The following is a 24,090-nucleotide window of genomic DNA, read 5'->3' as shown; positions in this document are numbered from 1 at the left end:
GATTGACCCACATTTAAAAGCTTCAATGTGTACACCTGTGATCTTCCCATGTTAGTTAATTTGAAATTTTACTGACTTGATTGTGTTCAGAATGATATGCATTAGACAGGAATGAATGAAAAATTAAATATATTTTAGATTGTTGCTGAATATAAATATTAATAATTAAAAATTAGCAAAATAATAATCTAAATATATGTACCGGTATATATATTTATTTATTAAACATAAAAATTTTCCCATTATTATAGAATATATATGAGAAATTCACAAAATTGTTTGACTTCAGCATTATTTATTCTCAAATATTAAATTAGCCTTATTTGATTCTAAAAGAAGAAAGTTATTTATTATCAAAAGAAGGAAGTTATAAAGATAAGATCAGATTTTCAAGATAATCATTGTAAATATAGATGATACTTACAATGAGTATATTTTCAAAAAGTAAATATTTTTACTTTTTTATTTTCAATATTGATAAATATTAGAATATATTTTACATTTAAATCACCATTTTCAATGAACTACAACAGATTTCATTGATGTTACTGAAAATTTCATTTATAATAGATTTGTTTTTATAGAATATAGTCAAATCCCATTTTTCAGTGTACATTTTCACAATTATGTATTAGAAATTTTCTGCATAATACTTTCTCCATTATAAAAACACTTCATTTATGTTTTTAGTTACAGTTTTGCACTTATATGTCATATCACCTGGAAAGAACACTGAAATATCATCAATGTTGAAAATTAATGGACTATTAAAAATGTTTGCTAATCGAACTAAGATTTTTATTTACATTATTTATTACACACATTAATTTAACATAATAAATTAATTTCTGTAATTTAGATTTGCAGTTTCACTCTTCAATGTCAAAATAAACTAATCTGAGTAATTTAAAGCTAACATGGAATAAGATTATTATTTCTTGTTGAAAAGTATGTCTAATTAAGTGTTATTTTGTTAATGAAAGTTATTAACAGAATTTCATAAACATTTATCTGATTCAAAAAGCTTGAAAGTGGGCCAATTTACAGTTGTCTGTCAAAAGATATAACTATTATTCAGAAATAGTTTTTTAACTTACATTAACAATTTCAAAAGACTAGTGAAATGTTGAGAAGCGTAGATAGATTGTTTAAAGATTTTATGACTTATATTAACTGCTGTCTTGCATTAATAGCAAGATGTCAAGGAAACCTAAAGCTAAACAACTTTCTAAACAATTCTCTTTAGTTGCTAGGATAAACATTTCAAAGCAAATAAAATATCAAAAGTTTAACAAGAGTAGTCTTCACGTAAGATTTGTTGTTCTCCTTTGACCTTTTCATAAAACTGTTCATTTGAACTGATATATATGCCATTGCTACTGGAATCTAGCCAATATTTTCTGTTAACAGAAAGAAGACAGCCATTAGAAAAAAAAAGAAATTTAGACAATATTCTTTGCATCAGAAGAGAGATAGCAGTGATTTGTTGTTCCAGAAGTTGTGGAAACATGTGCATGAATTTATAGGATACACCCTGTTATAAACAAAAGGTCTTATAATGTTATTCAAACCTCTTAAGTGTTACTTAATCTAATTTACTTCTTATGAATTATTACAGTACATTCATCTGTACAGAATTCTAAGTTCTCTTCGCTATGTTGTGGTGGAGAGCTTTGTGATCTGTGCTGCAGCATCTCAGTGGATTCACCCTCATTTGAGGGCTATTCTCAGTTTAACTAAGAAGGTAAGAGTCATTGGCAGGGTGGAAAGCATGAAGAAATTGCTGTTAATGTAAGTGTTGATCCACTAGCTAAGGAGAGCTTTGTATTTCTTTATTGGTCCTGAACTAGCTCACAGTACTAATACTTCTAGTACTTTTTATGTAGCTGTCAAAAACTGGGCTATTTCCTGTCACATGAAATAGTGGAATATAACTTCTGGACTAAACCAGAATAAGAGATTTTGCCTGGCTTGCTCTCTGTACAAACTATGGATATTTCCAGCTTTTAGCAAGATCATGTTCACTTCTTAATCAGCATTGTAATCAGTTTTGGTCACATTTGCAAACATTTGTGCTGATTGAAACTTTCTTCATCAGTTTTCTGTCACCTCTGTGGACTCTATATTTCATTTGTGAGTTTGCAGGTCTTTGCTTAGATAGACTTGTTCAACTGAGTTCTTTGTTGAGCTCTAGTGGCATTACCTAGCTATTCTTTAGAAATCTGCTATTTTTATTTGGTTCTTTTGCAATGAATCTTTTAGGCCCAGTCCAAACAAGTTGAATTTCTGCTGAATGTCAGCTGCATTATTACTGTGTAGCAGTTATACCAATTGCTATGCTGTACTAATTTAAATGTAATAATTCACACTTGAAGGAAAGTCTGCAGCTGCAAAATGACATAGTTTACCAGTTGTATTGGCTGTAGCAGAATGGATGTGTGGCAATCACAGATTGGCTATGGGCTATTGCATCATATTGAATAATTCACATAAGTGGAAGCATCAGTTATACAGAGAATGCATAGGTGACCTATTGTTCACCTAGTGATGGATTTGGAAAATGCAGTTGTAGAAAGATCCTCAATCTGACATGAGTGATCTGAACATAGAAAAGATAGATGCTGAAATATTATGGAGGTTGAGAAAAGTGTCTTTGCCAATAAAACAAAATGTACTGATTTATAAACTAGCATTTAATAATAGCTTTAAAACATTTTTTGACAGTGTTTCTTAATCAAACAAATTTTTATTTCAAACCTGAAATCAGCAGTTCACAAGCATTCATAGCAACTAACCAACTAAAAACAAATTCTTCTGTCTTATGTCTACAGTGTCTTGAGAAGAAACAATGCTCTCTATGGTAACTGCGCAGCTACCATTCCACAGAAATGTCTTTTATCTGAACTTTTAGAGAGCCTTAGGTTGAAGTGCTTTTGATTTTGGCTAGAATCTATATCTCAGTTTGACACTGATTTCTATGAAAATGAAAATATGATAATTGAAGAGTGGATTGTCAGACCAGATTTATACTGTAATCTGAACACAATAGAACATGCATCAATATGTAGAGGAGATGAATTTTTATCTGAACATGCAGTTCTATCTTTGTCAAGGAACAAAAGTCATACTGATCATTATTCAGCATAAGTTTTAATCTGAGAATTTAGCTGAAGGAATGATTATAGTTCTAGTTAATTTTCTATTGTGATGATGTGACATTTCAGATTGAATCTTATGATTATGATTACCAAAATGATTTATTGTTATATTTAACTGTTTTTTTAATCTTGTAATTATATATATGATTGACAAATCTCAATAAATTTTGTTAAATATACTTTTTTTTTCAAAAATGAATTTTGGATATTAGTGTGTTTTATATCTTAAAAAATTCATAGGCTGTTCAATTGGGGTACATTCCCCCATGCCATTTATGAATTGCTTGGCATATCTGTTTGATTCCACCACCATATGAGAAAGCAAAGGCACAGTGAAGTAAAGGTATTTTATCTTAATTATTCTTTAATCTCATCTCATGATTTATCTATTTTACTTTTATATTCATAAATTTTTAATGCCTTATTCATATTTGCCAACCTTTAGAATAGGGAATAGCTGAGATATTGGTAGAAAAACACTTATTTTTGAATACGAATGCTGATAGCGTAAAAAGTGAAAAAATTCTTTATTAACATTGATATTGCACAGTGCTTATATTCAGTGGTGATATTCAGCGGGTTCGCACAGATTCGCCCGAACCCGTTGTTAAAATTTTCAGTTTTTCCGAACCTTGTTAAACACACGGAACATTTCTCAGTGGTTTTGTTTTTTTTTTTTAAAAACATATTAAAATATACGTATTATACTCTGTAATACTACTAAACCAGAGCCTTATACTCCGTTCGCACCGAGCATTTCAATCTAGATTGTGAGCGAGGTCGGGGACTATGTCTTGGTGCGATCTCTCTCGACCGTTTCAATCTCGACCGAAACGAGGTTTAATCGTGATCGATTCGAGAGAGTTCTCGAAACTAGATCCAGTCATAAGAGAGATCCCACAATCTCACGCGCGCGAGATAATACAAGATGGCTGTGGAACACGTGTCGGGCTATGGACAGCGAAATAAAAAGGATATTGTATTTCAAGAGACAATGACATCTGTCCATTATGAGCAGTGCCATTCGGGGTGAAAAATTTCTCTGCCTAAAAAAAAAAAAGTCGACAGCGTTAATATATTATTGTTACCCGGTCTTCGCCCAGGGCCCCTTACATTCCAAATACGCCACTGATTGTTAGATATATCACAAGAAAAGGTATTGTATTTATTTCTAGCCAAAACTTCCATTTTGTTTGTCGGTGATTGTCAGGGAAAAGTTTTCTGCTAGCGAACCCTTTGTTAAATATTTCGAATATCACCACTGCTTATATTATATACCTTTAATAAACAAAATTTAATGTTATCTATGCATATGATATCTTATAAAGCTGTTGCCATAAACTCTGTCAAGAGTATAGCAATAGCTTTATATTCTAACATCACAATTTAAAAAAGGTCAAATATTTTACGGGACATATAAATCTACATCTGATGATGTGTTCCATCTTGATGTGTCATGAATATTTCATGATGAGTGCCTCCTGTTATATACCTTCGTGTGATATTTTGCTTTGTTAATAATTTTGTTTCTTACTATGGAAATCATGACAGTTGCTATCAGTCAGTTTATTAACTTTCGCTGCAATTATTAGTGACAATAATTTTTCTGGTTGTGGATCATTTCCTATCTTTTTGTTTTTCTTACTGTACTGAATATTTTTTCCTTTTGCCACACAGCAATGCAGGGGAGTTAAATCTCAAAAAAACCATCTAGTTTTCTTTTTTGAGAAAGTTCATACCAAATGGTTTGTATATTCTTAAGTGATGAATCAAATGTTTCGTCCTTTTGGGTGGAGAAACTACAGTGCTGCTCAATAATTTAGTCTAACTGTAAAAGTAATTAAGCTTTCTTAATTTGTTTCCTTCCACTGATGAGTCAGCCATAATTGATTTAACCACCAACATGATGGCACTAAAGTTGCCAGACTTGTAGATGCAATTTATCTTAATCACATATTCTGAACCAATTATGGTGTGTAGATGACAAAAACAAACAAAAAACGAACGTTTTTGAACTCTTTCCGAGTCCTCCATCAGGATTTTTTTTAATGATTCCTTGATGGATTTTCGTTTTGGAATAAAATTCGAACAAGAGTTCGAATATAAGTCTGAAAAATTATGAAAACCATATCATGTCTGTGCAGAGAGTCACCCTACCAGGACTCAACAAATGGCTAATCCGTGTTGTCAATCAACTCTTGTCAGGCCATTGACAAAATTATTTCCTCTTTATAATTTATGCACATGTAAAATTGGATTTAAAAATGTGCATCACCTCCAACCATGTGAGGTGTTCTGTGAGGAGTGTAGCGAGGATGAGTTTGGCCCGGTTAATTAGTTCAGAAAACGTGGTTAACTATATCCCGTTATGGTGAGTGGTTGTTTACTCTGTAGCATTATCTTATCTGCCATTTCAAATTATCACATTTGACCTAAAATTCTCATACATATACTGACATACATATATAAAAATATTACTCTTGGTTCTTTCTCAATTAAATGCATCTGAGAACATTGTTCTGGTTTGCTTCAGTTCTTCACAATAAAATATAATGTCTTTGGCATATATGTGGTATATATTGGTATTAGACTCATTAAATGAATTGTTTGTGATAATATCGGATTCTTTAAAAATGTTGACAAAAGGGAAAAGTGGTCTGTCCACTGATGGATCATACAAAACGCTGCTCGTCGTGCCACATACTGCATACTGATGGTTTGCAACTAAGCTTATTTTTCAATGTAGTTGTAAATGTTTTGTTTACATTTACAACTACATTGAATAATAAATATAATAATTTATTTTTACTGTACAAATATTCTAACAGATTGATAAATAGCATCAAAATTAATTTTTTAATTTCCTATGGTCCTAATTTTGATAAGGAAAAAAATTGTTTGTTACATGATATTTGGTATTATGATATCATCTCTTTTTACTTTTCTGGCTCTGCTATATATTGTATAACAGAGAGAAAGTCTGGTGATTGGTCAAAAAATGACCCCCAAGATTTTATATTTTTGGACTCAGGACCTTGAAATGTTGAGAAATGTAAAAAAATCTGAGGGTTTTTTGTATGTATGGATGTTAGTATGTGTGTGCACGTGCACATGATTTCGTTCACCTACTTTGAAGCTTAATGACTCATGCTTTTTGTTGAAATTTTACAGGGAGGTTTGTATATTAGGAGGATTGATGCTATTAAATTTTGATCAAGAAGTAGGGAGATATAGGGAGGTTGTCATATTTTGAGTAGGGTCAGAATTGATGAAAATTTTATTTGTTATTAGCATTTACAATTTTTTTTATAAAACTCATCTCTGCCTTTACAATTAAGCTTTTTGTCATTTTAAAATAATTAAAAATATAAAAAGTTTTTAAATAAAATATCATTACAGATGGTGCCACATGTAGTTTTAAATGTTATAGCCAGGAAAGTTGCATAACTCACTGCTGAGTTTTTTTTATATTATACAGGGTCTTTGTAAAATAATTCTGGGATTTCAAAAATTTATATTAATCGAAATTCAATAAGTTTTTTAGTATATATCACATTGAGTAAAGGTAATACCATGCAGCACTATAGCATCAGTATCTAGCAGAAAGAGAAGTATGTGATTTGTTTTTGAAACTAAATCTGTTGCTACTACTTAATATAATTTTCACTGTGAATATGGTGGTAAAGTACCTTCATATAAGGTTATTTGTCAGTGGTTGCAAAATTTTAGAGACACTAAGAGCATTTTAAAAAGGAAATTGTCTGGGAGGTCATGCATATCGGAAGATAATGTAGAATGAATCAGTTTCCTTGCATCTGAAGTCTACAAAAGTGATTAGAGCAACACAATTACAAATTTCTATTATCACCATACACAAAGCAATACACAAAAAAACCTGTTTTATTTCAATAATCATGTTCTTGCTTTATACAAAAGATTTCCTAACAGTTGCATTGAAAGAGGTGGTCTGATTCTGAGGCCATATCAGAATCCAGACATAACATCTCTTGACTTTTTTATATGGGAGTATGTAAAGCACATGGTTAACGTAGATATCTGGATGTTGAACATGCAAGAAAATGTCACTGATTATCATATTTGACATGCTGGCATGGACATAGGAAAGTGATAGAATATTGATTGGATGTTTGCAGAGCCACAAAGTGAGCATATATCAAAATGAACAAATTTCCAAAAAAAAATAAAAAAAACTTTAAGCTGTGTCCTTTCATTTTATCTCTTAATTCATGTGAAATTTCCAATCTTATCAAATTATATATGAAATTTCAGAGTTATTTTGTGAAGACTGTATTTTAAATTAATGAGATATTTTTGGAGAACAGTTTTATATAATCATTCTCTTGACCATTTCCATAACATTTATTTATTTTTGTTTTAAGAAAAATAAAATAGTCAATTAATCAAAACAGCTAAAGAAATATATAGTTTTTGAATTTTAACTGTAATTAAAAGTCACTTTAATTTCATAATACAGTAATTACTTATTGTAATTATGATGAAATAAATGTAATTGAAATATTAAGGAATAATAATAAATGGAATTAAATAAATTTTTTAAGAAAATAAAACTTTGAACACAGAATTTACATAAACAAATAGCCTTATAATTTAAATATTACTAAGTATTGTAGAACTTTTAAATAATTTAATAGAAGCTGGACTAATTTTGAGGTTGTATGTGCTCTCTTTTTATAAACTGTCCAGTTGAAAAGAAGAATTTTTGTAAAGTTTATTTTTAACTGTTTCAAAGAGTTAAAAAAAATAAGATTACCAATAGAACAAAAAAATTTTAATACAAATATTTCTTTTATAATTTTTATCTTTATTCCTTTTGAATTTTGTTTTATTAATTTTATACTCTTCAAAAGTGAAGTTTTAAATTAAATTTCACTTACTTTAAACTTCAGCAGGAAATGGTATTATCACTAAAATGTTTTCAGCCTTTCAAAGGTCATCCTTGTCAGTCTTTACAAAAGAACAAGAGAAGAAACAGAAGCACGTTCAAAATTCCAACCATTGCATTTTAATTTTCAGTTCTTAAATATTCCAGTGCAGGAAAAGATTTTTAAATTACTAGAGGATTCTTTTCAGTGAATTTTCTAATTTTTTTGCTTTGAATTTTAAATATATTTCCATTTCTTTTCTTGTTCTTTTCTTCAGAAGATGGCCATTGAAAGATTGAAAACATTTTGACAATTAGTGCATTTTATAAAATATTACTGGTAAACAAACTTAATTTGTAATATAATCAGTTCTTCTGGTCAAACTTTCATTAGTGATAAATCATACTGGTTATTGATCAACAACTTAAGGAATGGAAATTATATTGATTACTATAATAGGCAAAATTTTTTATTTATAAAAGATTCCAAGAAGGAAAATGCACCAATTGCATTCAGGTCTAGAAATCTGAGTACTAATGCATTCGTTAAATTTCTTCATTTTGTATAAAGTCATTGACAAATTGAGTCCTGGGTAAATGGAACATTGATCATCCATACAAAAAAATTCCAATCCAGCTGTACTGAAATAGTCAAAATTATTTATAGACAACAAATGTCTGCAGTTCTTCGATTGTCATGTTGTTATAAATGATTTCAATACTGTTAGTGGCATAAAGACAGTGCATTTATAAACACTAAAGAATAGAAAATAAATTCAAAATATAAAAGTATTCATATTTTGTAATTATTTAGTTTGAAACAGCATTTGAAAGTTGGAGCTAATATATTAAAATATTGAATATTAAAACATTTTGGAATTGTTACACTTTTTAGATATTTACCATTAAATTTCTGTTAGATTTGTTATAAAAGTATAAGATAAAATAATCATTAATGATTTTGAAGATAAGAAGAAATATGCAGTCAATTACAATTTTGTGTAAACAAAGTGCCATTGTTAATATTTACCAGTTAAAGTTTTTGATTTTTAAATATAATTTACAAAATATTTAACTTTAACATAATTTGCAAATTATTTTCTTGTTTTGTAATGAATGTTTATAATTGTTTTTTCAGGACCAGTATGATCATTTAGCAGCTCATACATTAAGAGGAATTGAGTTTTTAGAAAAATACAGTCAATTTATAAAAGACAGATGTGCTATTGAATTTGAATATGCAAATAAGTTGAAGTAAGTCATTTAAATTATATTTTGTAAGTCATATATTATATTTTGAGTTTTAAAATGATTATATTTATTGAGTGAAATTATCCATTTACTTGAAATTTCCGAAATGTTAAAGATGATAATATTTAATTAACTGTATGAAATCAGTTGAAATTAATAACAATAATCCAATATAAAAAGTGTCTCTGCAGATATAGAAAACATTATACTAAAAATAACTGCAAAAAGCAAGCTACTAATTTAATTGATTAAATATTTTCAAATCTGGATATCATTATTCTAATGAGAAGCAGATTCACGTTGAAATATATATATATATATATGTGTGTGTGTGTGTCAAAAATTCTACACGTATCTTTATGCTAGAGATGACTTTATTATCATTCAGAAGACAGTTATTGATATTTTTATTAGATAGAACACTTACTCTCTGGAAATAAAGCTTATTCTTATAAACATGCAACTATTCTCTTATCAAAACGACATTAAATTGAATATCATAAGCATATTGATGAAATAGAGGATTTCTTTCAGTTATATCATTTTAATTATTTTAATGGGGGATGCTGCTGTTGTCATAGGCATATATGAATAATAAAAAATGTTGAAGTACTTTTTTTAATTAATCTATTATTTTACATAGCGATTTATTAATGATTAATATAATGATATACTTTATCATTGAATTACTCAAATTGTTATTTTGTCATTCATGTAAATAATTGAAAATTTATTATTATAATTTAAACAATATTAAATGCTATAATAATTTATATTAAATAAATAGATTCCTTCATAAAATAAAATTATTTTTATTAGAATTAAATGTTTTTTATAGCTAAAGCTATTCAGGACTTTACAATAATTCAAAAATAAATAAATAATTTAAAATTAGTACAGATACAGAAATTAACAGAATTGTTGCCTTTGTTGATAAATAATATGTTCAACAAATTTTTTGATAGTCATATATAATTAACACATTGGCCAGGATGACATTAATATTTAAAAAATAGAAGAAACTAAAAATGTCTTTATTGTATCCTTTCACACACCTCAGGAACAAAACTGTTTTTTTTTGCAGTGAAGTCAACCTTTTATTAGATTCTACTCATCCAATGTAATATGCAAACAGTAATTTTTAAATACCTGTCTATATTTTTCTGGCAATTATATATGTGCAATGTTTTCATCATTCACAATTAATTTGACATTATTCTTGGACATCATATTTAAGAAAGATCAATATTTCAATATATATTCATTTCTTCATAGATACTATATCATAAAGCATTTGAATTTGTTTTTTTTTTGTCAGAGATCATTGTTGTTCTCAAATCCAAATGATACAGGGTGTACTTACATTAATTTGTTATTTAATTCCTATGTGTGTATATTTATTATGACAAATTTCTTCATAATAATATCAGTAGAAAGATTTTATCTAGTTTTCATGTTCAAAATCGTTCACTATGATTGATTTGATTTATGAAAATCATTGCATTTATATTTTGATGAAAATTCAATCAATTTCATTTATTATATTATCTGACATATTTTGAAAATTTATGTTAGCAAGAATTTAAGCATTTTGCAAGATTATTATGTTGATATTTGATATATGTTGGGTCAGATTGATGGACTTATGATAATGACCAAGAAAGGTAATAAAATTTTCTTCTTCTTTTTTTTTTTTTTTTTTTTTTTTAATGGAACCAAAATTGTTTTTACTAAGTTAGAGAAATGTTTTCAGGCTGTCAGTAGGGCCTAGCTTCAGCTCCGTATGATTAAAATTGAATATATGATTTATGAGGTATACTTGAAGACTTTTTTACCGAAACATTCGAGAAGGTTTTTGTTTTACGTAGGTAGATCCAAAAAAAAAAGGTTACAAACAACAGCATTTGAAAGTAATTAATGTGGAGGGAATACTTTTTCCCAGAGACAGATGGTACTAGTTGTCTTATAGCGGTTGTGCAGGTAGGTAGTGTAAGTTCGCTGATGTGTCAGAGTGATTGAAATGGCAAGATGTTTAGAAAAGTGGTCTCGCTCGGAGGTGCAAGCTGTGATTCATTTCTTATGGGCATCTGATGCAAACGCCCTGGCATATTGAGTGATGGTGTCATCCTCCTGCATGACAGTGCCAGGCCCCATACTGCTTGCAAAACTCAACAATTGCTGCAAAAGTTTAAGTGGGAAGTCTGGAGCCACCTCCCCATAGAGCCCAGATTTGGCACCCAGTGACTATTTTCTTTTTCCGAAAATGAAGAAACACTTATCTGGAACAAGGTTCTCTTCAGTGATGTGAAAACAGCTGCCGAGAACTGGCTCAATGGGCAGGGATGTGATTTCTACCAAGCCAGGTTATACAAGTTGGTCCTGTGTTTAGATAAATGCTTAAATAGATGTGGTGATTATGTGGAAAAGTGATTAGTAAGTATGCCTTTTAATTCCCTTTTGTATTTTCTGTCTATTATTAATAAATAATTTTTTATTACCCTTGTAATCTTTTTTTTTGGATCCACCCTCGTACATTTGGATATGTACGTATGTACTGTACATATATATGTAAACATGTATCATATGAATGTCTTTGCGTTATGTTAGAGGTCAAAAATAACACTTAACCTGAATTAAAATGTTTTCTAAAAATGGTTTATAAGAATATTAGGGCTAGATTTCTTTGGATTATAATAAATTTAATATATATACTTTGTCTTTTGATTTGGCAATCATTCTATGTATGAGTAGTAGGTTAAAATAATACAAAATCTGAAGAGTTTACTTTGAAAAAATTCAAGTTTTTCATTAAGAAAACAGCAAACTACACACACTAGAGGGAGACACCCAGAAATGTATCAACATTATATCTTCAGTTTTTCAATGAAAAACGATTAGGATAATTTTTAGTTAAAGTGCTTTCAAAGTATAGCTCGTGAACTAACTAGGACTATGGTCACAATTATTAAATAACAAAATAATTATTTTAAAAGTACATAACTTGCCTCTGTTCAAAATCCATTTTAGGAATGTCACATCTTTTCTTATTTTAATTTTCTGTCTAAACTGAAAAAAAAGTGAAAAAGTCCACAAATAAATTAAAATAAATCTTAAAATAATATTTGATAAAAAATGTCTAGGACAGTAAATATACAATTCACAAAATAAAAGACTATACAATAAAAGAGTTTTCTCTTGTCCTTTTCTCACACTTCAGGAAGTAAGTTTTTTAGTGGAGTCAACCTTTATTTAGAGGCTTTTTGTCTGTTTCAATAAAGATCTAACCTCTAAAGGTCAACTCCACTGCAAAATAGTTATTTCATTATGTGTGAGAAAAGGACAAAAGAAGACTCTTATTGACTCTTTTGTTTTGTAAATTTGTATTTACTATCCTGGCCATTTTTATCAAATATACATTATTTTTTACTTGTGCCTTCACCGGCTTGAAGATTATAATGTTTTACATATTGAGGCAGATGAGAAGCCTCTAAATAAAGGTCAGCTCTTCTGTAAGGCTGTTATTTCCTGAGATGTGAGAAAAGGAAAAGAGAAGATTCTTTTATTGTATAGTCTTATATTTTTTGAACTTAAAATAATATTTTTATAGAAATTTTATGGAAAAGTTTGTAAAAATATATCATGAAATGTCTACTTATATATACTGATTCATTATTATACTACTAAGTTTTAATGGGTTAAATAATAAAAGTAAATAAATTTTTTTTTGGTCATAAAATTCAAAGTCACTCCAAATATTTTGAAAAAGTATTAAAAAAAAAATTATTTTATTTCAAACCAAGTAATGTGTAATCCAAAGTATATTATTTTCAGGGAGTTTATTTAAAGTTTTAATTTACATTGAGGATTAATAATTAGATTTACGTCTTTAATGTCTGTTTTTATATTAAATGATTTTCACTTATTAATGTATTTAGATATTTTTTAAATTTAAATATGATTTAATGTAATGATTTATAAGTTTATAGTATAATTTATTTCAATATTTTATAATTTTTGTATAATCTATACATTCTATAATTTATGCATAATCTGATTGTAATTTTACATTTTATTATTAATTAATGTTGAAAATGTTTGGTTGCCATGACAACAGTAGAATGTCATCTATTGATTGATCATCTTTTATTCTGGAATGTTATAATATTAATTTTGGTTGATTTGAATTTCTTGTAACAGAAAGTTAATCTATAACCCAAACTATCCATTGAAGTATCTGTTTGCTGTGATTATTTATTTATTTATTCTTAATTCATAAAGTTTGAGAAAATATAGTATTGTAATTTATATTGATGGTAATATGCAGTCTGAATAGTTAAAAATAAAACATCAAAAATTTCTTTCTAAATATTTTCTTTTTTTTTATAATAAAAAAATAGTTATAATTTATATGAAAAAATTGTATATAAATTACAATATATATATATGCATGCAATGAATTAACTTTTTCATTACAGTTTTTGTTAATTGTAACTTTTATTATAAATTATTTTTCTGGTATCTGTCAAAAATAATATAATTGATTAATTATTAAATAAATTTCCAAATGAAAATTCTTTTTAAATCTTACTAATGCTTATTCTGACACTTCACTTTTATTTAGCTATTTCCCTTCTGCAAGGATAATCAAAAGAACTTTTTTCTCATCAACAGTTTTTGATTAAAAATGTCTTAATTTTGTTTAGTTATGCCAAATATTACTCTGACATTATAAAAATTATATTAGTTATTAAACAGAACAAATATTACCATTAATTTAATATTTGTTATATTGAAAAATTTTTTCAAATAGAAGAGAATTTCTGTTTACAAATTTTTTCAAGTAAAAAAAAAGCACTTTAGTATATACAATGAAAATGAAGTTATTAATAGACTAATATCAAGAAAGGTTTAATATCTTGCTTGATATTGGTCTATTAATCAAAAGAGAATAATCAATAACTGCACTTAGAGAAAAAAAATACTCAATTTTATTTGTCATTAACAAATGAAAAATTATGAGATGGAGTAATAATTATTTTTTATAATAATCTACTATTTAATTTAAATAAAAGTTGATTGATTTAGCAATTTGAAAATTTATGTTCATTTTTCATTGAAATGGATTTGGTAGATTTCAAAATAATAATGCAGTAATGATGATTTAAAGGTGTACTGTTTGTTAGAACTTTTACTAGTTCAAAAGTTTATTATGTTTAAATTATTTTGAAAAATATATTTTATATTATTTACTAGGAGACTTGTAAAAAATTATCAGCCAAAGAAGAAAGATGAGGAGGAATACCAGTAAGTAATTTTCTGATGTTAATACTGTATATTCAAACTAATTTAATTAAGAAACATAAAAGTTTTTTAAAATGATTTACTCTTAAAATAATTATTTTATTTGTTAAATTTATAAGTTATGAATTTATCATTACAAATCTTTAGTAGTCATTATTAAATATTTTCTCTATAGATGCAATAAAAATTACCTAAAGAAAACTGTCTCGAAGCTACTGTAATTAGAACAGTTATACTTTCTAAAATTGAATATGTTTTTGAAATTAGTGTAAAGCAATATACCTATTTGAAAGGTTTCAAACATTGATTTTTAGTGATGATCATTGAATTTTATAAATTCAATTAGTTTCTTTTCCTTTAATTTTTAAAAATTGAAAAATATTGAAAAGTAAAAGTTCATAAATTTTTTTTAAAACAGATTAACAGCTAGTTTTAAAAATTATGGAGAAATTTCCACTCTTTAATAGTTTTCATAAATTTATTTGCAACTTTTTATAAAATTTTAATGAAAAAAATTCTAAGAATAAAATAACAAGTGTGTTCAGGAGGAGCAGAATTATTCAGAATATTGAGTGAAGTATATTGCTATTATCTTCCAATCAACTGCATTACAAATACTCAGTTTTTTAAAATGAATGATAGATATATAATGCAATTCGTTGGAAGATAGTAGCAATATACTTCACTCAATATTCTGAATAATTCTGCTCAGGTGTGTTTAGGAGCAGAGGGTGCACAAGTTTATTAACCAAAAATTAAAATAATATATATTAAATGTAAAAATACATACACGTTCTCTCTCTCTCAGACACATACATTTTTATATGTATTTTTAGATGAGCTAGAAAGAAATATGTATATTTATGCACAAACCTATTCTTAATGACTTCTAATGATATCTGGATATGCTACCAATTCTGCTTTATATTATTGTGAGTTAGATTGGATTTTATTCCTGTAATTTTCAATATTAAGTTAAATTATTATTTTCAGATTTGTTTTTAGGAGCTGTTTTAACTTCCATATAGATCAGGGCTTCTTAAACTATGGGTTGAGACCCCACTTGGAGTCACTTAGCGAAATCTTGGGGTCACGAGATTTTAATGAAAAATATTGAAAATAATTTGTGAGAGTTTGAAAATGGCATGCTTTGTGTCGTAGGTTTCGTGAGTTGCACTTTGTGTCACTTCTGGTGCAGCGAGACAACGATTCAGCAACACTGATTGTAGTGTGAACTAGTGTAGTGTTGTTGCTTTTCAGTGTTTTCAGTTGTCTCTGTTCCATTGTAGCACAAGAGTGAAACTGTGGTAGTACACCATTATTGTTTTTGCAAATTTGTATATATCTTCAATATATATGTATATTTTCATTGTATTTCATATGTATATTACAAAATATTTATATATCTTTATTTTATATATTTTTTTGAGGGGGGTTTCGAAAAAAATCACAATCCTAAATGGGGTCATGATTAAAAAAAGTTTAAGAAGCCCTGAGATAGACCATTCAAGTTGAGTGAGAGATGCAGATTGTTTCAACTTCTCTGACCTCTGATATTTCAGATCATAAAAAAAGTGGTTTCAAAGCTGAATCAAGAGCTCATATAAGGAACTTCTTTACATCATTTATACAATTATCAATAAATTAATAATTGTATAAATGATGTAAATTTTTCAAATAGCTGCTTGGTAAAGGAGTTCCTTACATGATCTTCTTATTCCAATTATCTGTTAGCATTAATTGCATTTATAATAATGATGATGATTATTTTACAGATTGTAGCAGTTCTGAGATAATTGTTTAGATCCTCAAAATTTTCATACTAATACAATTGTTTTTTTATACAAATGGTATTTAATTTTTATTGTGGTTCTGACTCTTGTAGATAATATCCAGATTAGTGAAGACAACAAAACGAGGTTTTGGTAAAATCAGTTAACTGATCTTTGATAAACTGCAGTTTTAGCAAAATCAAAAAATGAAATTGGTATCTTTGTGTTTATTTGCTTTTGTTTGACTTCACTAATTTTTTTAAATTTGATGATGGTAAACTATGCTTGGATTTAATTTAATTACACAGAACTGATATATTACTAATAATTTCTAAAATATTACAGTTTTATGTAGCACAATTTACTATCCTTAACTTTCCTAACATAGTACTCATGTTTAAATTTTAAAATTAAAATGTGAAAACTAGCATGAATTAATTTTAAAACAACAAAGTTTTTGAATGCTAATTGTTAAACACTTAGACTTTGGCATTTACCAACATTGAAGAAACACTGATGTTTTTTTTTTCTTTTGGTAGAAATAATACATGATAGTTATATTTGTGAATTTTGTAGAATTTACTGTAATACTTTATTAATAGTAATAAAATGCAATAATAAAATATTAATTCTACTGGATTCAAATTGGTTTTGAAACTAGTTTAGTATCTGGTACTTAAAAACCAGTTTTTACAGAAATCGGTTTAGTTGAAAACTGGTTAATCGATTTTGAGAATGTTCAGCTTTTTTCAACACTAATCCAAATAAATGCAAATGTCGATTGCTGTAAATTGCTATGTACAATTAAGAATTTTTTAATTTAGATTATTGAAGTGTTTTTAAAACTAACCATATAAAATATTACATATCTGTTTATAAAATCACTTTATACAATAATATGCTTGTATACAATATTTATACAATACTGTATACAATACTTACCAGTATATTTAAATATCACTTTTTAAAAATTAAATTGATTACAGCCTTTTTCCAATCCCATAATTCAAATTATCACCAAGAAACATTATTTCAAATAAAAAAGATAAAATACCTCTTGTATATGAATTAACATTTTTTGATAATGAAAAATTAAATTTTTATCTTAATGTTATGTATGAGAAAATTCTAACAATTTAGCTCTGTTCACTGAGTCAATATCATCATGTGATTTAATATTGAACATAATTTTATGACATCAATAAAATACAACCAACAAACTTGATTGACTTGGTAAAATATATTAAAAGTTATTTTTTGATGAAATAAAATATTTTATCATGTAATAAATGTTTAAATTAAAGAGGAAAGGAGAAAGAAAAAAATAATAAGTGATTTTAATTTTATATATATATATATAATATATATATATATATAATTTATTGAAATACTCCAAAGAATTATTTTATTTAATTAATTTTGATCATAAAAAAAAATGATTCATGGAGTTTAGGAAAGAACATCATCAAGTAAGCATAAATTGGAAATCTTCGATTTTCATTATTAATCTAATAAATAATTCTTGCAGAAATTTTAACTACTGTCAAGTATTAAATCTAGTGTATTAGATAAATAAATATATATATATTATCTCAGGCTGTTGAAAGAACTAAAGTCTGACTAAATTAGATTTTTTTTGTTTGTTTAAGTAAGAATGAGTCATATAGTTTCAAGTGAAATAGAAATATTTTAAAATGACCTTGGATAGTTTTCTCAAATTTCTGCTGTTTTATATTTGATAAGTAAATATTGAAAGTAAAATGAAACCATATCATCATAAAAAATTATTATTAATTATTAAAATTACTATTTAATAACAATTAACAGATAATTTTGATATAAAATGTTACTCACTGGTTGTTTTATAACTTAAAAATGAATGATGACAAAGGTGAAAAGTCATTTTTTTTATTAACAATTTTTCAATGTGTATTGATGTGGACTATAATAATTATAATATCAAATTTAATTTAAAATAATTTTGTTTGCATGGTACTCTTTATTTTATTGGGCTGCAATTTGAAAAATTGTAGATTTATAAATTCCTACTATTGGCCGTCTGTTTGTCCTTCCTTAATCTTGAGAATGGAGTTAGATAAATGACTGACATGACTATTGCTAGCAGGAAAGTACAATGTACATGGGCAAGAGACTACTAATTTGAGGTGGAGAGCATATATTTTAAATTAAATAAATTAAAAATATGATTAAAAATTCCAATCCGGTTATTAATAGATTTTTATATAAAGTCTAATTGCAGAATTTTTTTCATATTTTATCAAAATTTTACTTGAGTATAAATCAATGATCAATTTCAAATTTGTTTGCTTTTTACTAAAGTTTGTCTATGGAAAGAATTACAGTAGAGCATCGATTATCTGACTTAATTGGGGACTGGGGTTGGTCGGATAACTGAAAAGTATGAAAAAATACATTATTAGTATAGTGTATTCGGCGTGGTTTAAATACTAGTCTCCCTTTCATGGTCAAGCCAGTGCTGCCAGCTAAAACATGCAAAAATTTAACAAAAATAATAATAAAGTAGCCAAGACAACCAAATATTGTAGCGCCACATCACTAGCAGACATTTGAATTTGCCGACTAGAACGCGGTCGGTTAACCGATAAGTCGGTTAATCGGGGGTCGGATAATCGATGCTCTACTGTACTTTGGATATAATAAACTACATACTGGAAACGGAATACATAAAAAACTAAATCCAGCAAAACTTTTAATACAATAAAAATGTTTTCAATCGTTTTAAATGCTCTTCATCAGTTACAGAAAAATCAAACATAAAATATCAAACATAACATGAATTTGAAATAAATATAAAAATTAACAGAAAAATGCCCTTGCGGACAAAGTACAGATAAATAAATAAACAACTTAAATGAGGTCAAAATACAGTGAAAAAGAATAAATATAAGATATAACATTGAAATTAGCATTATCATTAATTATTGTAAAATGATCTCCAAGCGGTTGACAATGCATCTGCATCTCTATGGTTTATACAACCAATTCCCATGTGTGCCTTGAAGATTTCTAATTTCTCAAGATGCTTCACTGCTTGCCTATTCAATGATGTTCTGATGATTGCCACCTGATCCCATTGGACACTAACGTCTTGTTGTCTTGCATTAACTTGGGCATTAACCAATGAATATTAGCCATTGATCACTTAGTTGTGACAAGTTATCTCCTGTTTCTTCCTCATTTGTTAAACATGTCACCACCATTATAAACAGTGTTATGTATACATGTTCTAGTATTGGAATAAGAGGAAGTTTGCTATAGTGGTTGTTAAATGCATCATTCTTTACTGTTAATGCATGCTATAAAAATAAATTGCACTATAAACTATATTCAGTGTCAGACAATAGGTTTATAGTGTGATTTATTTGTTGTCTGGTGTGAATGCTTTTTTTCATCACCCGCTATAAAAATTAACGCAATTAATGGAAAAGTCGTTCTGCCATCTAGTGAGAAAAAAACAAATTCACACATTGTCTGACATATTAAGCGAAAAGTGCTAATATCATTAGGGAATGTGCTGATTGGTTTAACTGAAATATCATCATGCATGATATTTCTCTCAAGTCTATTCTTTCCATAGACAGATTAATGAGGATGAAATTTAAACAAAATTATTTTATTTTTTATTTTGTATATATTGTTGGAGTACTATTTGTTTTTTTATAATATATCAACAATATAAGTGACTTGAATTAGTATTGAATGTAGTTTTACTCACATTATCAATTTAGGCCTTGTGATGCTAAATGTAACTAGAAAATTTTCCTAATAGAGTAACAAAATATTTATTATTTGATTTCATTTTCAATACTTTCAGTGATATCAGCATTGCATGTATGATCTGAGCTATATCTTGTAATATTTTACAAACTTTGATATAACTAGGGATTCAGGCAGACAATAAATAACTATTATTTTTTTTTTCTCTTTTTTATTTCAATCTATCATAAATTAGGAACATATTTCTCCAAATAAAAAAGTTTAATAAATTTTATATTTTGAAAAATTTAAGTGACATGTATATTTTTATATTGATACAAATTTTGATTTTGATTATTGTAAATTTTTGAGGTTTCATAAGAACTTTGTCATTCTGATCAGTTGATCTTAAAAATAGTCATGTCCAATTACTAAAGAAATCTGAAATATTCTTGATGATGATTACAGAAACAAATATATTTAACAAAATTAAACAAACTATGCTATATGTATAACTACCTGTAGCTTCTATAATATGAGTATCATTTTTTTTGATTTTAATTAATTGTTTACAGTTAGAAAATATTTAAATTTGTGAATATATTTTGCTATAATTTTTCTGTATTGTCATTATGAATTTTTTCATTAATTGTTGTCTTTACATTTAAATTTAAGTCCTAAAATGTTTAATAAAAAGTAAATGTTATATTAAAGACTATTTTTGAAGATTTAACTAGTTTTTCTATTTTAAAAAAGTGCTAGTAATAAAGACAAAAAATTAAAAAAAATCATGTATTACTATAGAATTGAGTTTTTCAAATATATTAAAATTGTGTTATACTTTTGTTACGCTTATACCACTACAATCCAGCATTTTGGGCCAGTGCCCCTCCTCAGCAGACATTATCTTTTTTTACCCGAAATGCTGAATTGTAGTGGCCTGCAGGATTACATTACATTAAATATGTTTTAATTTGAAATTGTGTATTTCTCTTCCATCGGCGTAACAAGTCCTAGTTCACAAGAATTCCAAAGTCGACAAAAGTATAATATAAGTAATTAAGGACAAGAAGCATGTATCAATATTAAAATTGTGTTTATAGGAGAAAATAAAGAAATATATTAAGAATAGAGTATATTAAGCATTTATTTTATAAAGAAGATACAAGATAAACAGATAGTGATTCAGTATTTTTGATGATGATGATCATCATCATCTTAAGTTGTTTCAAATATGTAATAATATATTTTTAAATATTTAGGTTTTCTTCATATAAATCATTTCTTCAAGTAATGAATGAAATGAATGATATTGCTAAACAACATGAATTAATTGGAGAAAATTTTACTAGTGAAATAGTTAAAGAAATTGGTAGTCTAGTTAAAGAATTGAAGGAAGAAAGGAAAAAGGTATTTAATAATTTTAAATGTTTTCTTTAATGAAAGGTCAAATTGATGGTAATGTCCAGAAGTTATATATACCATATTTTACGGACTATAAGACGCACTTTTTTCTTCGAAAAATTGCCTCCAAAATTCAGGTGCATCTTATAGGTATTTTTTTAAAAAAAATTGCTTAAAAATTAAGGTGCGTCTTATAGTCCGTAAAATACGGTATTTATGTATCAAAATACATTGAAATAAACTGCTTTGAATCAGATTTACTGTTACTGGATTACGAAATGGTTTGATTTAGTGATTGATTGTTTAAATAAATTACTGATGTCTTTAATTACTTAGTAATTTAGATTTATTATCATATAATGTTAAATTATTTTCAACTAATATCAATTTGTTCTATCTTACATAATTTTATATAGAAAGGAAACAAACTGCTTATTTAAGGCTGATTGTAACCTCTGGTTATACATGTGATCTCCCATAGATGGCATTAAAAAAAGTAATGCTTTCTTTATGAGAAAAATACTTTACCAAACAATCTTGAAAATGGAAGCAGATAGAATTAAACAGTTTCATGTGTTAGAATCCTATTTAGTTCTCCTATTAATGTTTGGTTCAGAATTTTGAAACTCAAATATATGAATTTTTTATAATTTTAAAAATGACAGATAATCAGTGAATTTGATTTTCAAAATTCTGAATCACACATTAATAGAAAAACAATATGATTCTAATAAAGAAACTGTTTGGTTCTATCTGTTTCCATTTTTGAGAATTTTTGAAAAAGGATGAATCTCCAATAAATGACATTATATTTTTAATGCCATTTATTGGAGGTCATGCATAACCAAAGTGGTTATGATCAGCATTCATGTAATCAAAAGTGGATTTTATTGGAGTTGTGTACAGTTGACCAATGTAGGCTGAATCATAGGTTGAAAATGTTTCCAATAAAATCCACTTTTGGTTATTGTAAATAAGCAGTTTGTACCATATTTACGTAGAATGATAAAGTATTATTTGAATTTTAAAATAATTATGATTTTTTTTAAGTTAGTAAAACAAAAACTTGAATTAAAATCTGAGATTATAATTTTTAATTATACATAACCCATTCTGATAAATAAGTAATATTAATATTATCAGTTATTCTATCTGAATATCTTAAGTTTTTGTCTATTAAATTAAAAATGAAATGAAAATTAAAAATTTCTTCATTGAATACTAATTTTATGTATTTTTTTTATTTTTAATGTTACATTTTAAGTAATAATGCTTTAATAATTAAAATTTATGCGTTTACTTTGTATTGTAATTAAAATTAATGTTTTAGTGTTAACTTATCATACGTTTTTATCTGAATTTATTAACTAATGAAAATGATATAGTGAACATGTTACTGTGTTTCAAACATTAATAAAAACTGAAATAAATGTAAATGTTATACAGTAAAGAAAATTAGAATAGTTTAATCTGATCTGATTTGATTAATCTATTTTGAAATTATGATTTTGAAAGTAAAATGACTTTTTTCAGTTTAGACATGAATTCAACAATAAAAATGTTGTTTAAAAATATTGATAATTTTTATTTGAAATTTATAATACTAACTTATATTTTACTGATGATTTATTTCTAACAGCATTTGCATGATGGTTCAAAACTTCAAACAAATCTACAAGCATCTTTGAGTCAGCTAGACAAGGTGAGTCATATTTGTAGTGAAATATAATAATTTATGTTGTTATATGAAATTATAAGAGTGAAAAATTATTAATTTAAAAAAATAAAATTATTTTGAATTCTGAAGTTACTTGAATACTATATAAATTTTCATTTGAGTTTTAACATTTCTTTCTTAGCTGGTATGATTTTGTTATTAAACTAATGATCTGGTCAGTATTTATCAAATGAGAGTTCATATTTATTATTTATTCTTAAAATATTTTATATAATTCTCTAACGCTTTTCCTTATGGCATTGCTCTTTTCTTTTAACTACAATTGATCAAAATTAATTTAAAATATTTAAAAATTTTTTATATGGATAAAAATAAACATTAAATTTATTTTAAGCATAAATTGTTTTTAGTACCTTTTGTATATTCTTTAGTTTTTCTTAATTTAAATTATTTATATCTGAATTTTTTTACATACAAGTAGAACACCAAATTCTGATTTTTACAAGAGCTTTTGTTAAATCTTTCATAGTTGTAAATATTCTATATTAAAATTTTACTTCTTGAATCTCTGAATATTGTTTAGATTTATTTAGAGTATTAGTTTTAATTTTTTTGTGTGACCAATAGTACATTTATGTCAAGGAAATAATTTAATAAATACAATAAGTAATTTCAACATATATGAATTAAACTTTATCATTTTTTACTGTTAATTTTTAAGAAAATTACGATTACTTTAAAATATAATTTCATTTCATATAAAGATAACATGCATAAAAGATTACATTAAATTTCTATTTTTGAATGTTACTTTAAATAATATAAGATAGAAGATTTTAATAATTTATGGCATAACTAATTAATAACATCAAGTTTGATTTTTGA

General features: G+C 26.5%; 1 protein-coding gene across 2 annotated transcripts in view; it reads left to right on the top strand.

Annotated features, from left to right (window-relative positions):
- Cip4 (formin-binding protein 1-like Cip4) overlaps window positions 1–24,090 on the top strand; it is a 76,961-nt gene that overhangs the window by 9,469 nt on the left and 43,402 nt on the right. For both annotated transcript variants that reach the window (XM_067277011.1, XM_067277010.1), the window contains exons 2-5: window positions 9,200–9,315; window positions 14,566–14,616; window positions 21,386–21,533; window positions 23,167–23,229. In XM_067277011.1, the coding sequence (XP_067133112.1) occupies window positions 9,200–9,315; window positions 14,566–14,616; window positions 21,386–21,533; window positions 23,167–23,229 (378 nt within the window). The remainder of the gene's footprint in view (window positions 1–9,199; window positions 9,316–14,565; window positions 14,617–21,385; window positions 21,534–23,166; window positions 23,230–24,090) is intronic.

This window comes from Centruroides vittatus, unplaced genomic scaffold, assembly GCF_030686945.1.
Source record: "Centruroides vittatus isolate TY-2023 unplaced genomic scaffold, ASM3068694v2 contig_726, whole genome shotgun sequence".
NCBI classification, from domain to species: domain Eukaryota; kingdom Metazoa; phylum Arthropoda; class Arachnida; order Scorpiones; family Buthidae; genus Centruroides; species Centruroides vittatus.
This window is presented reverse-complemented; position numbering and strand designations above follow the sequence as displayed.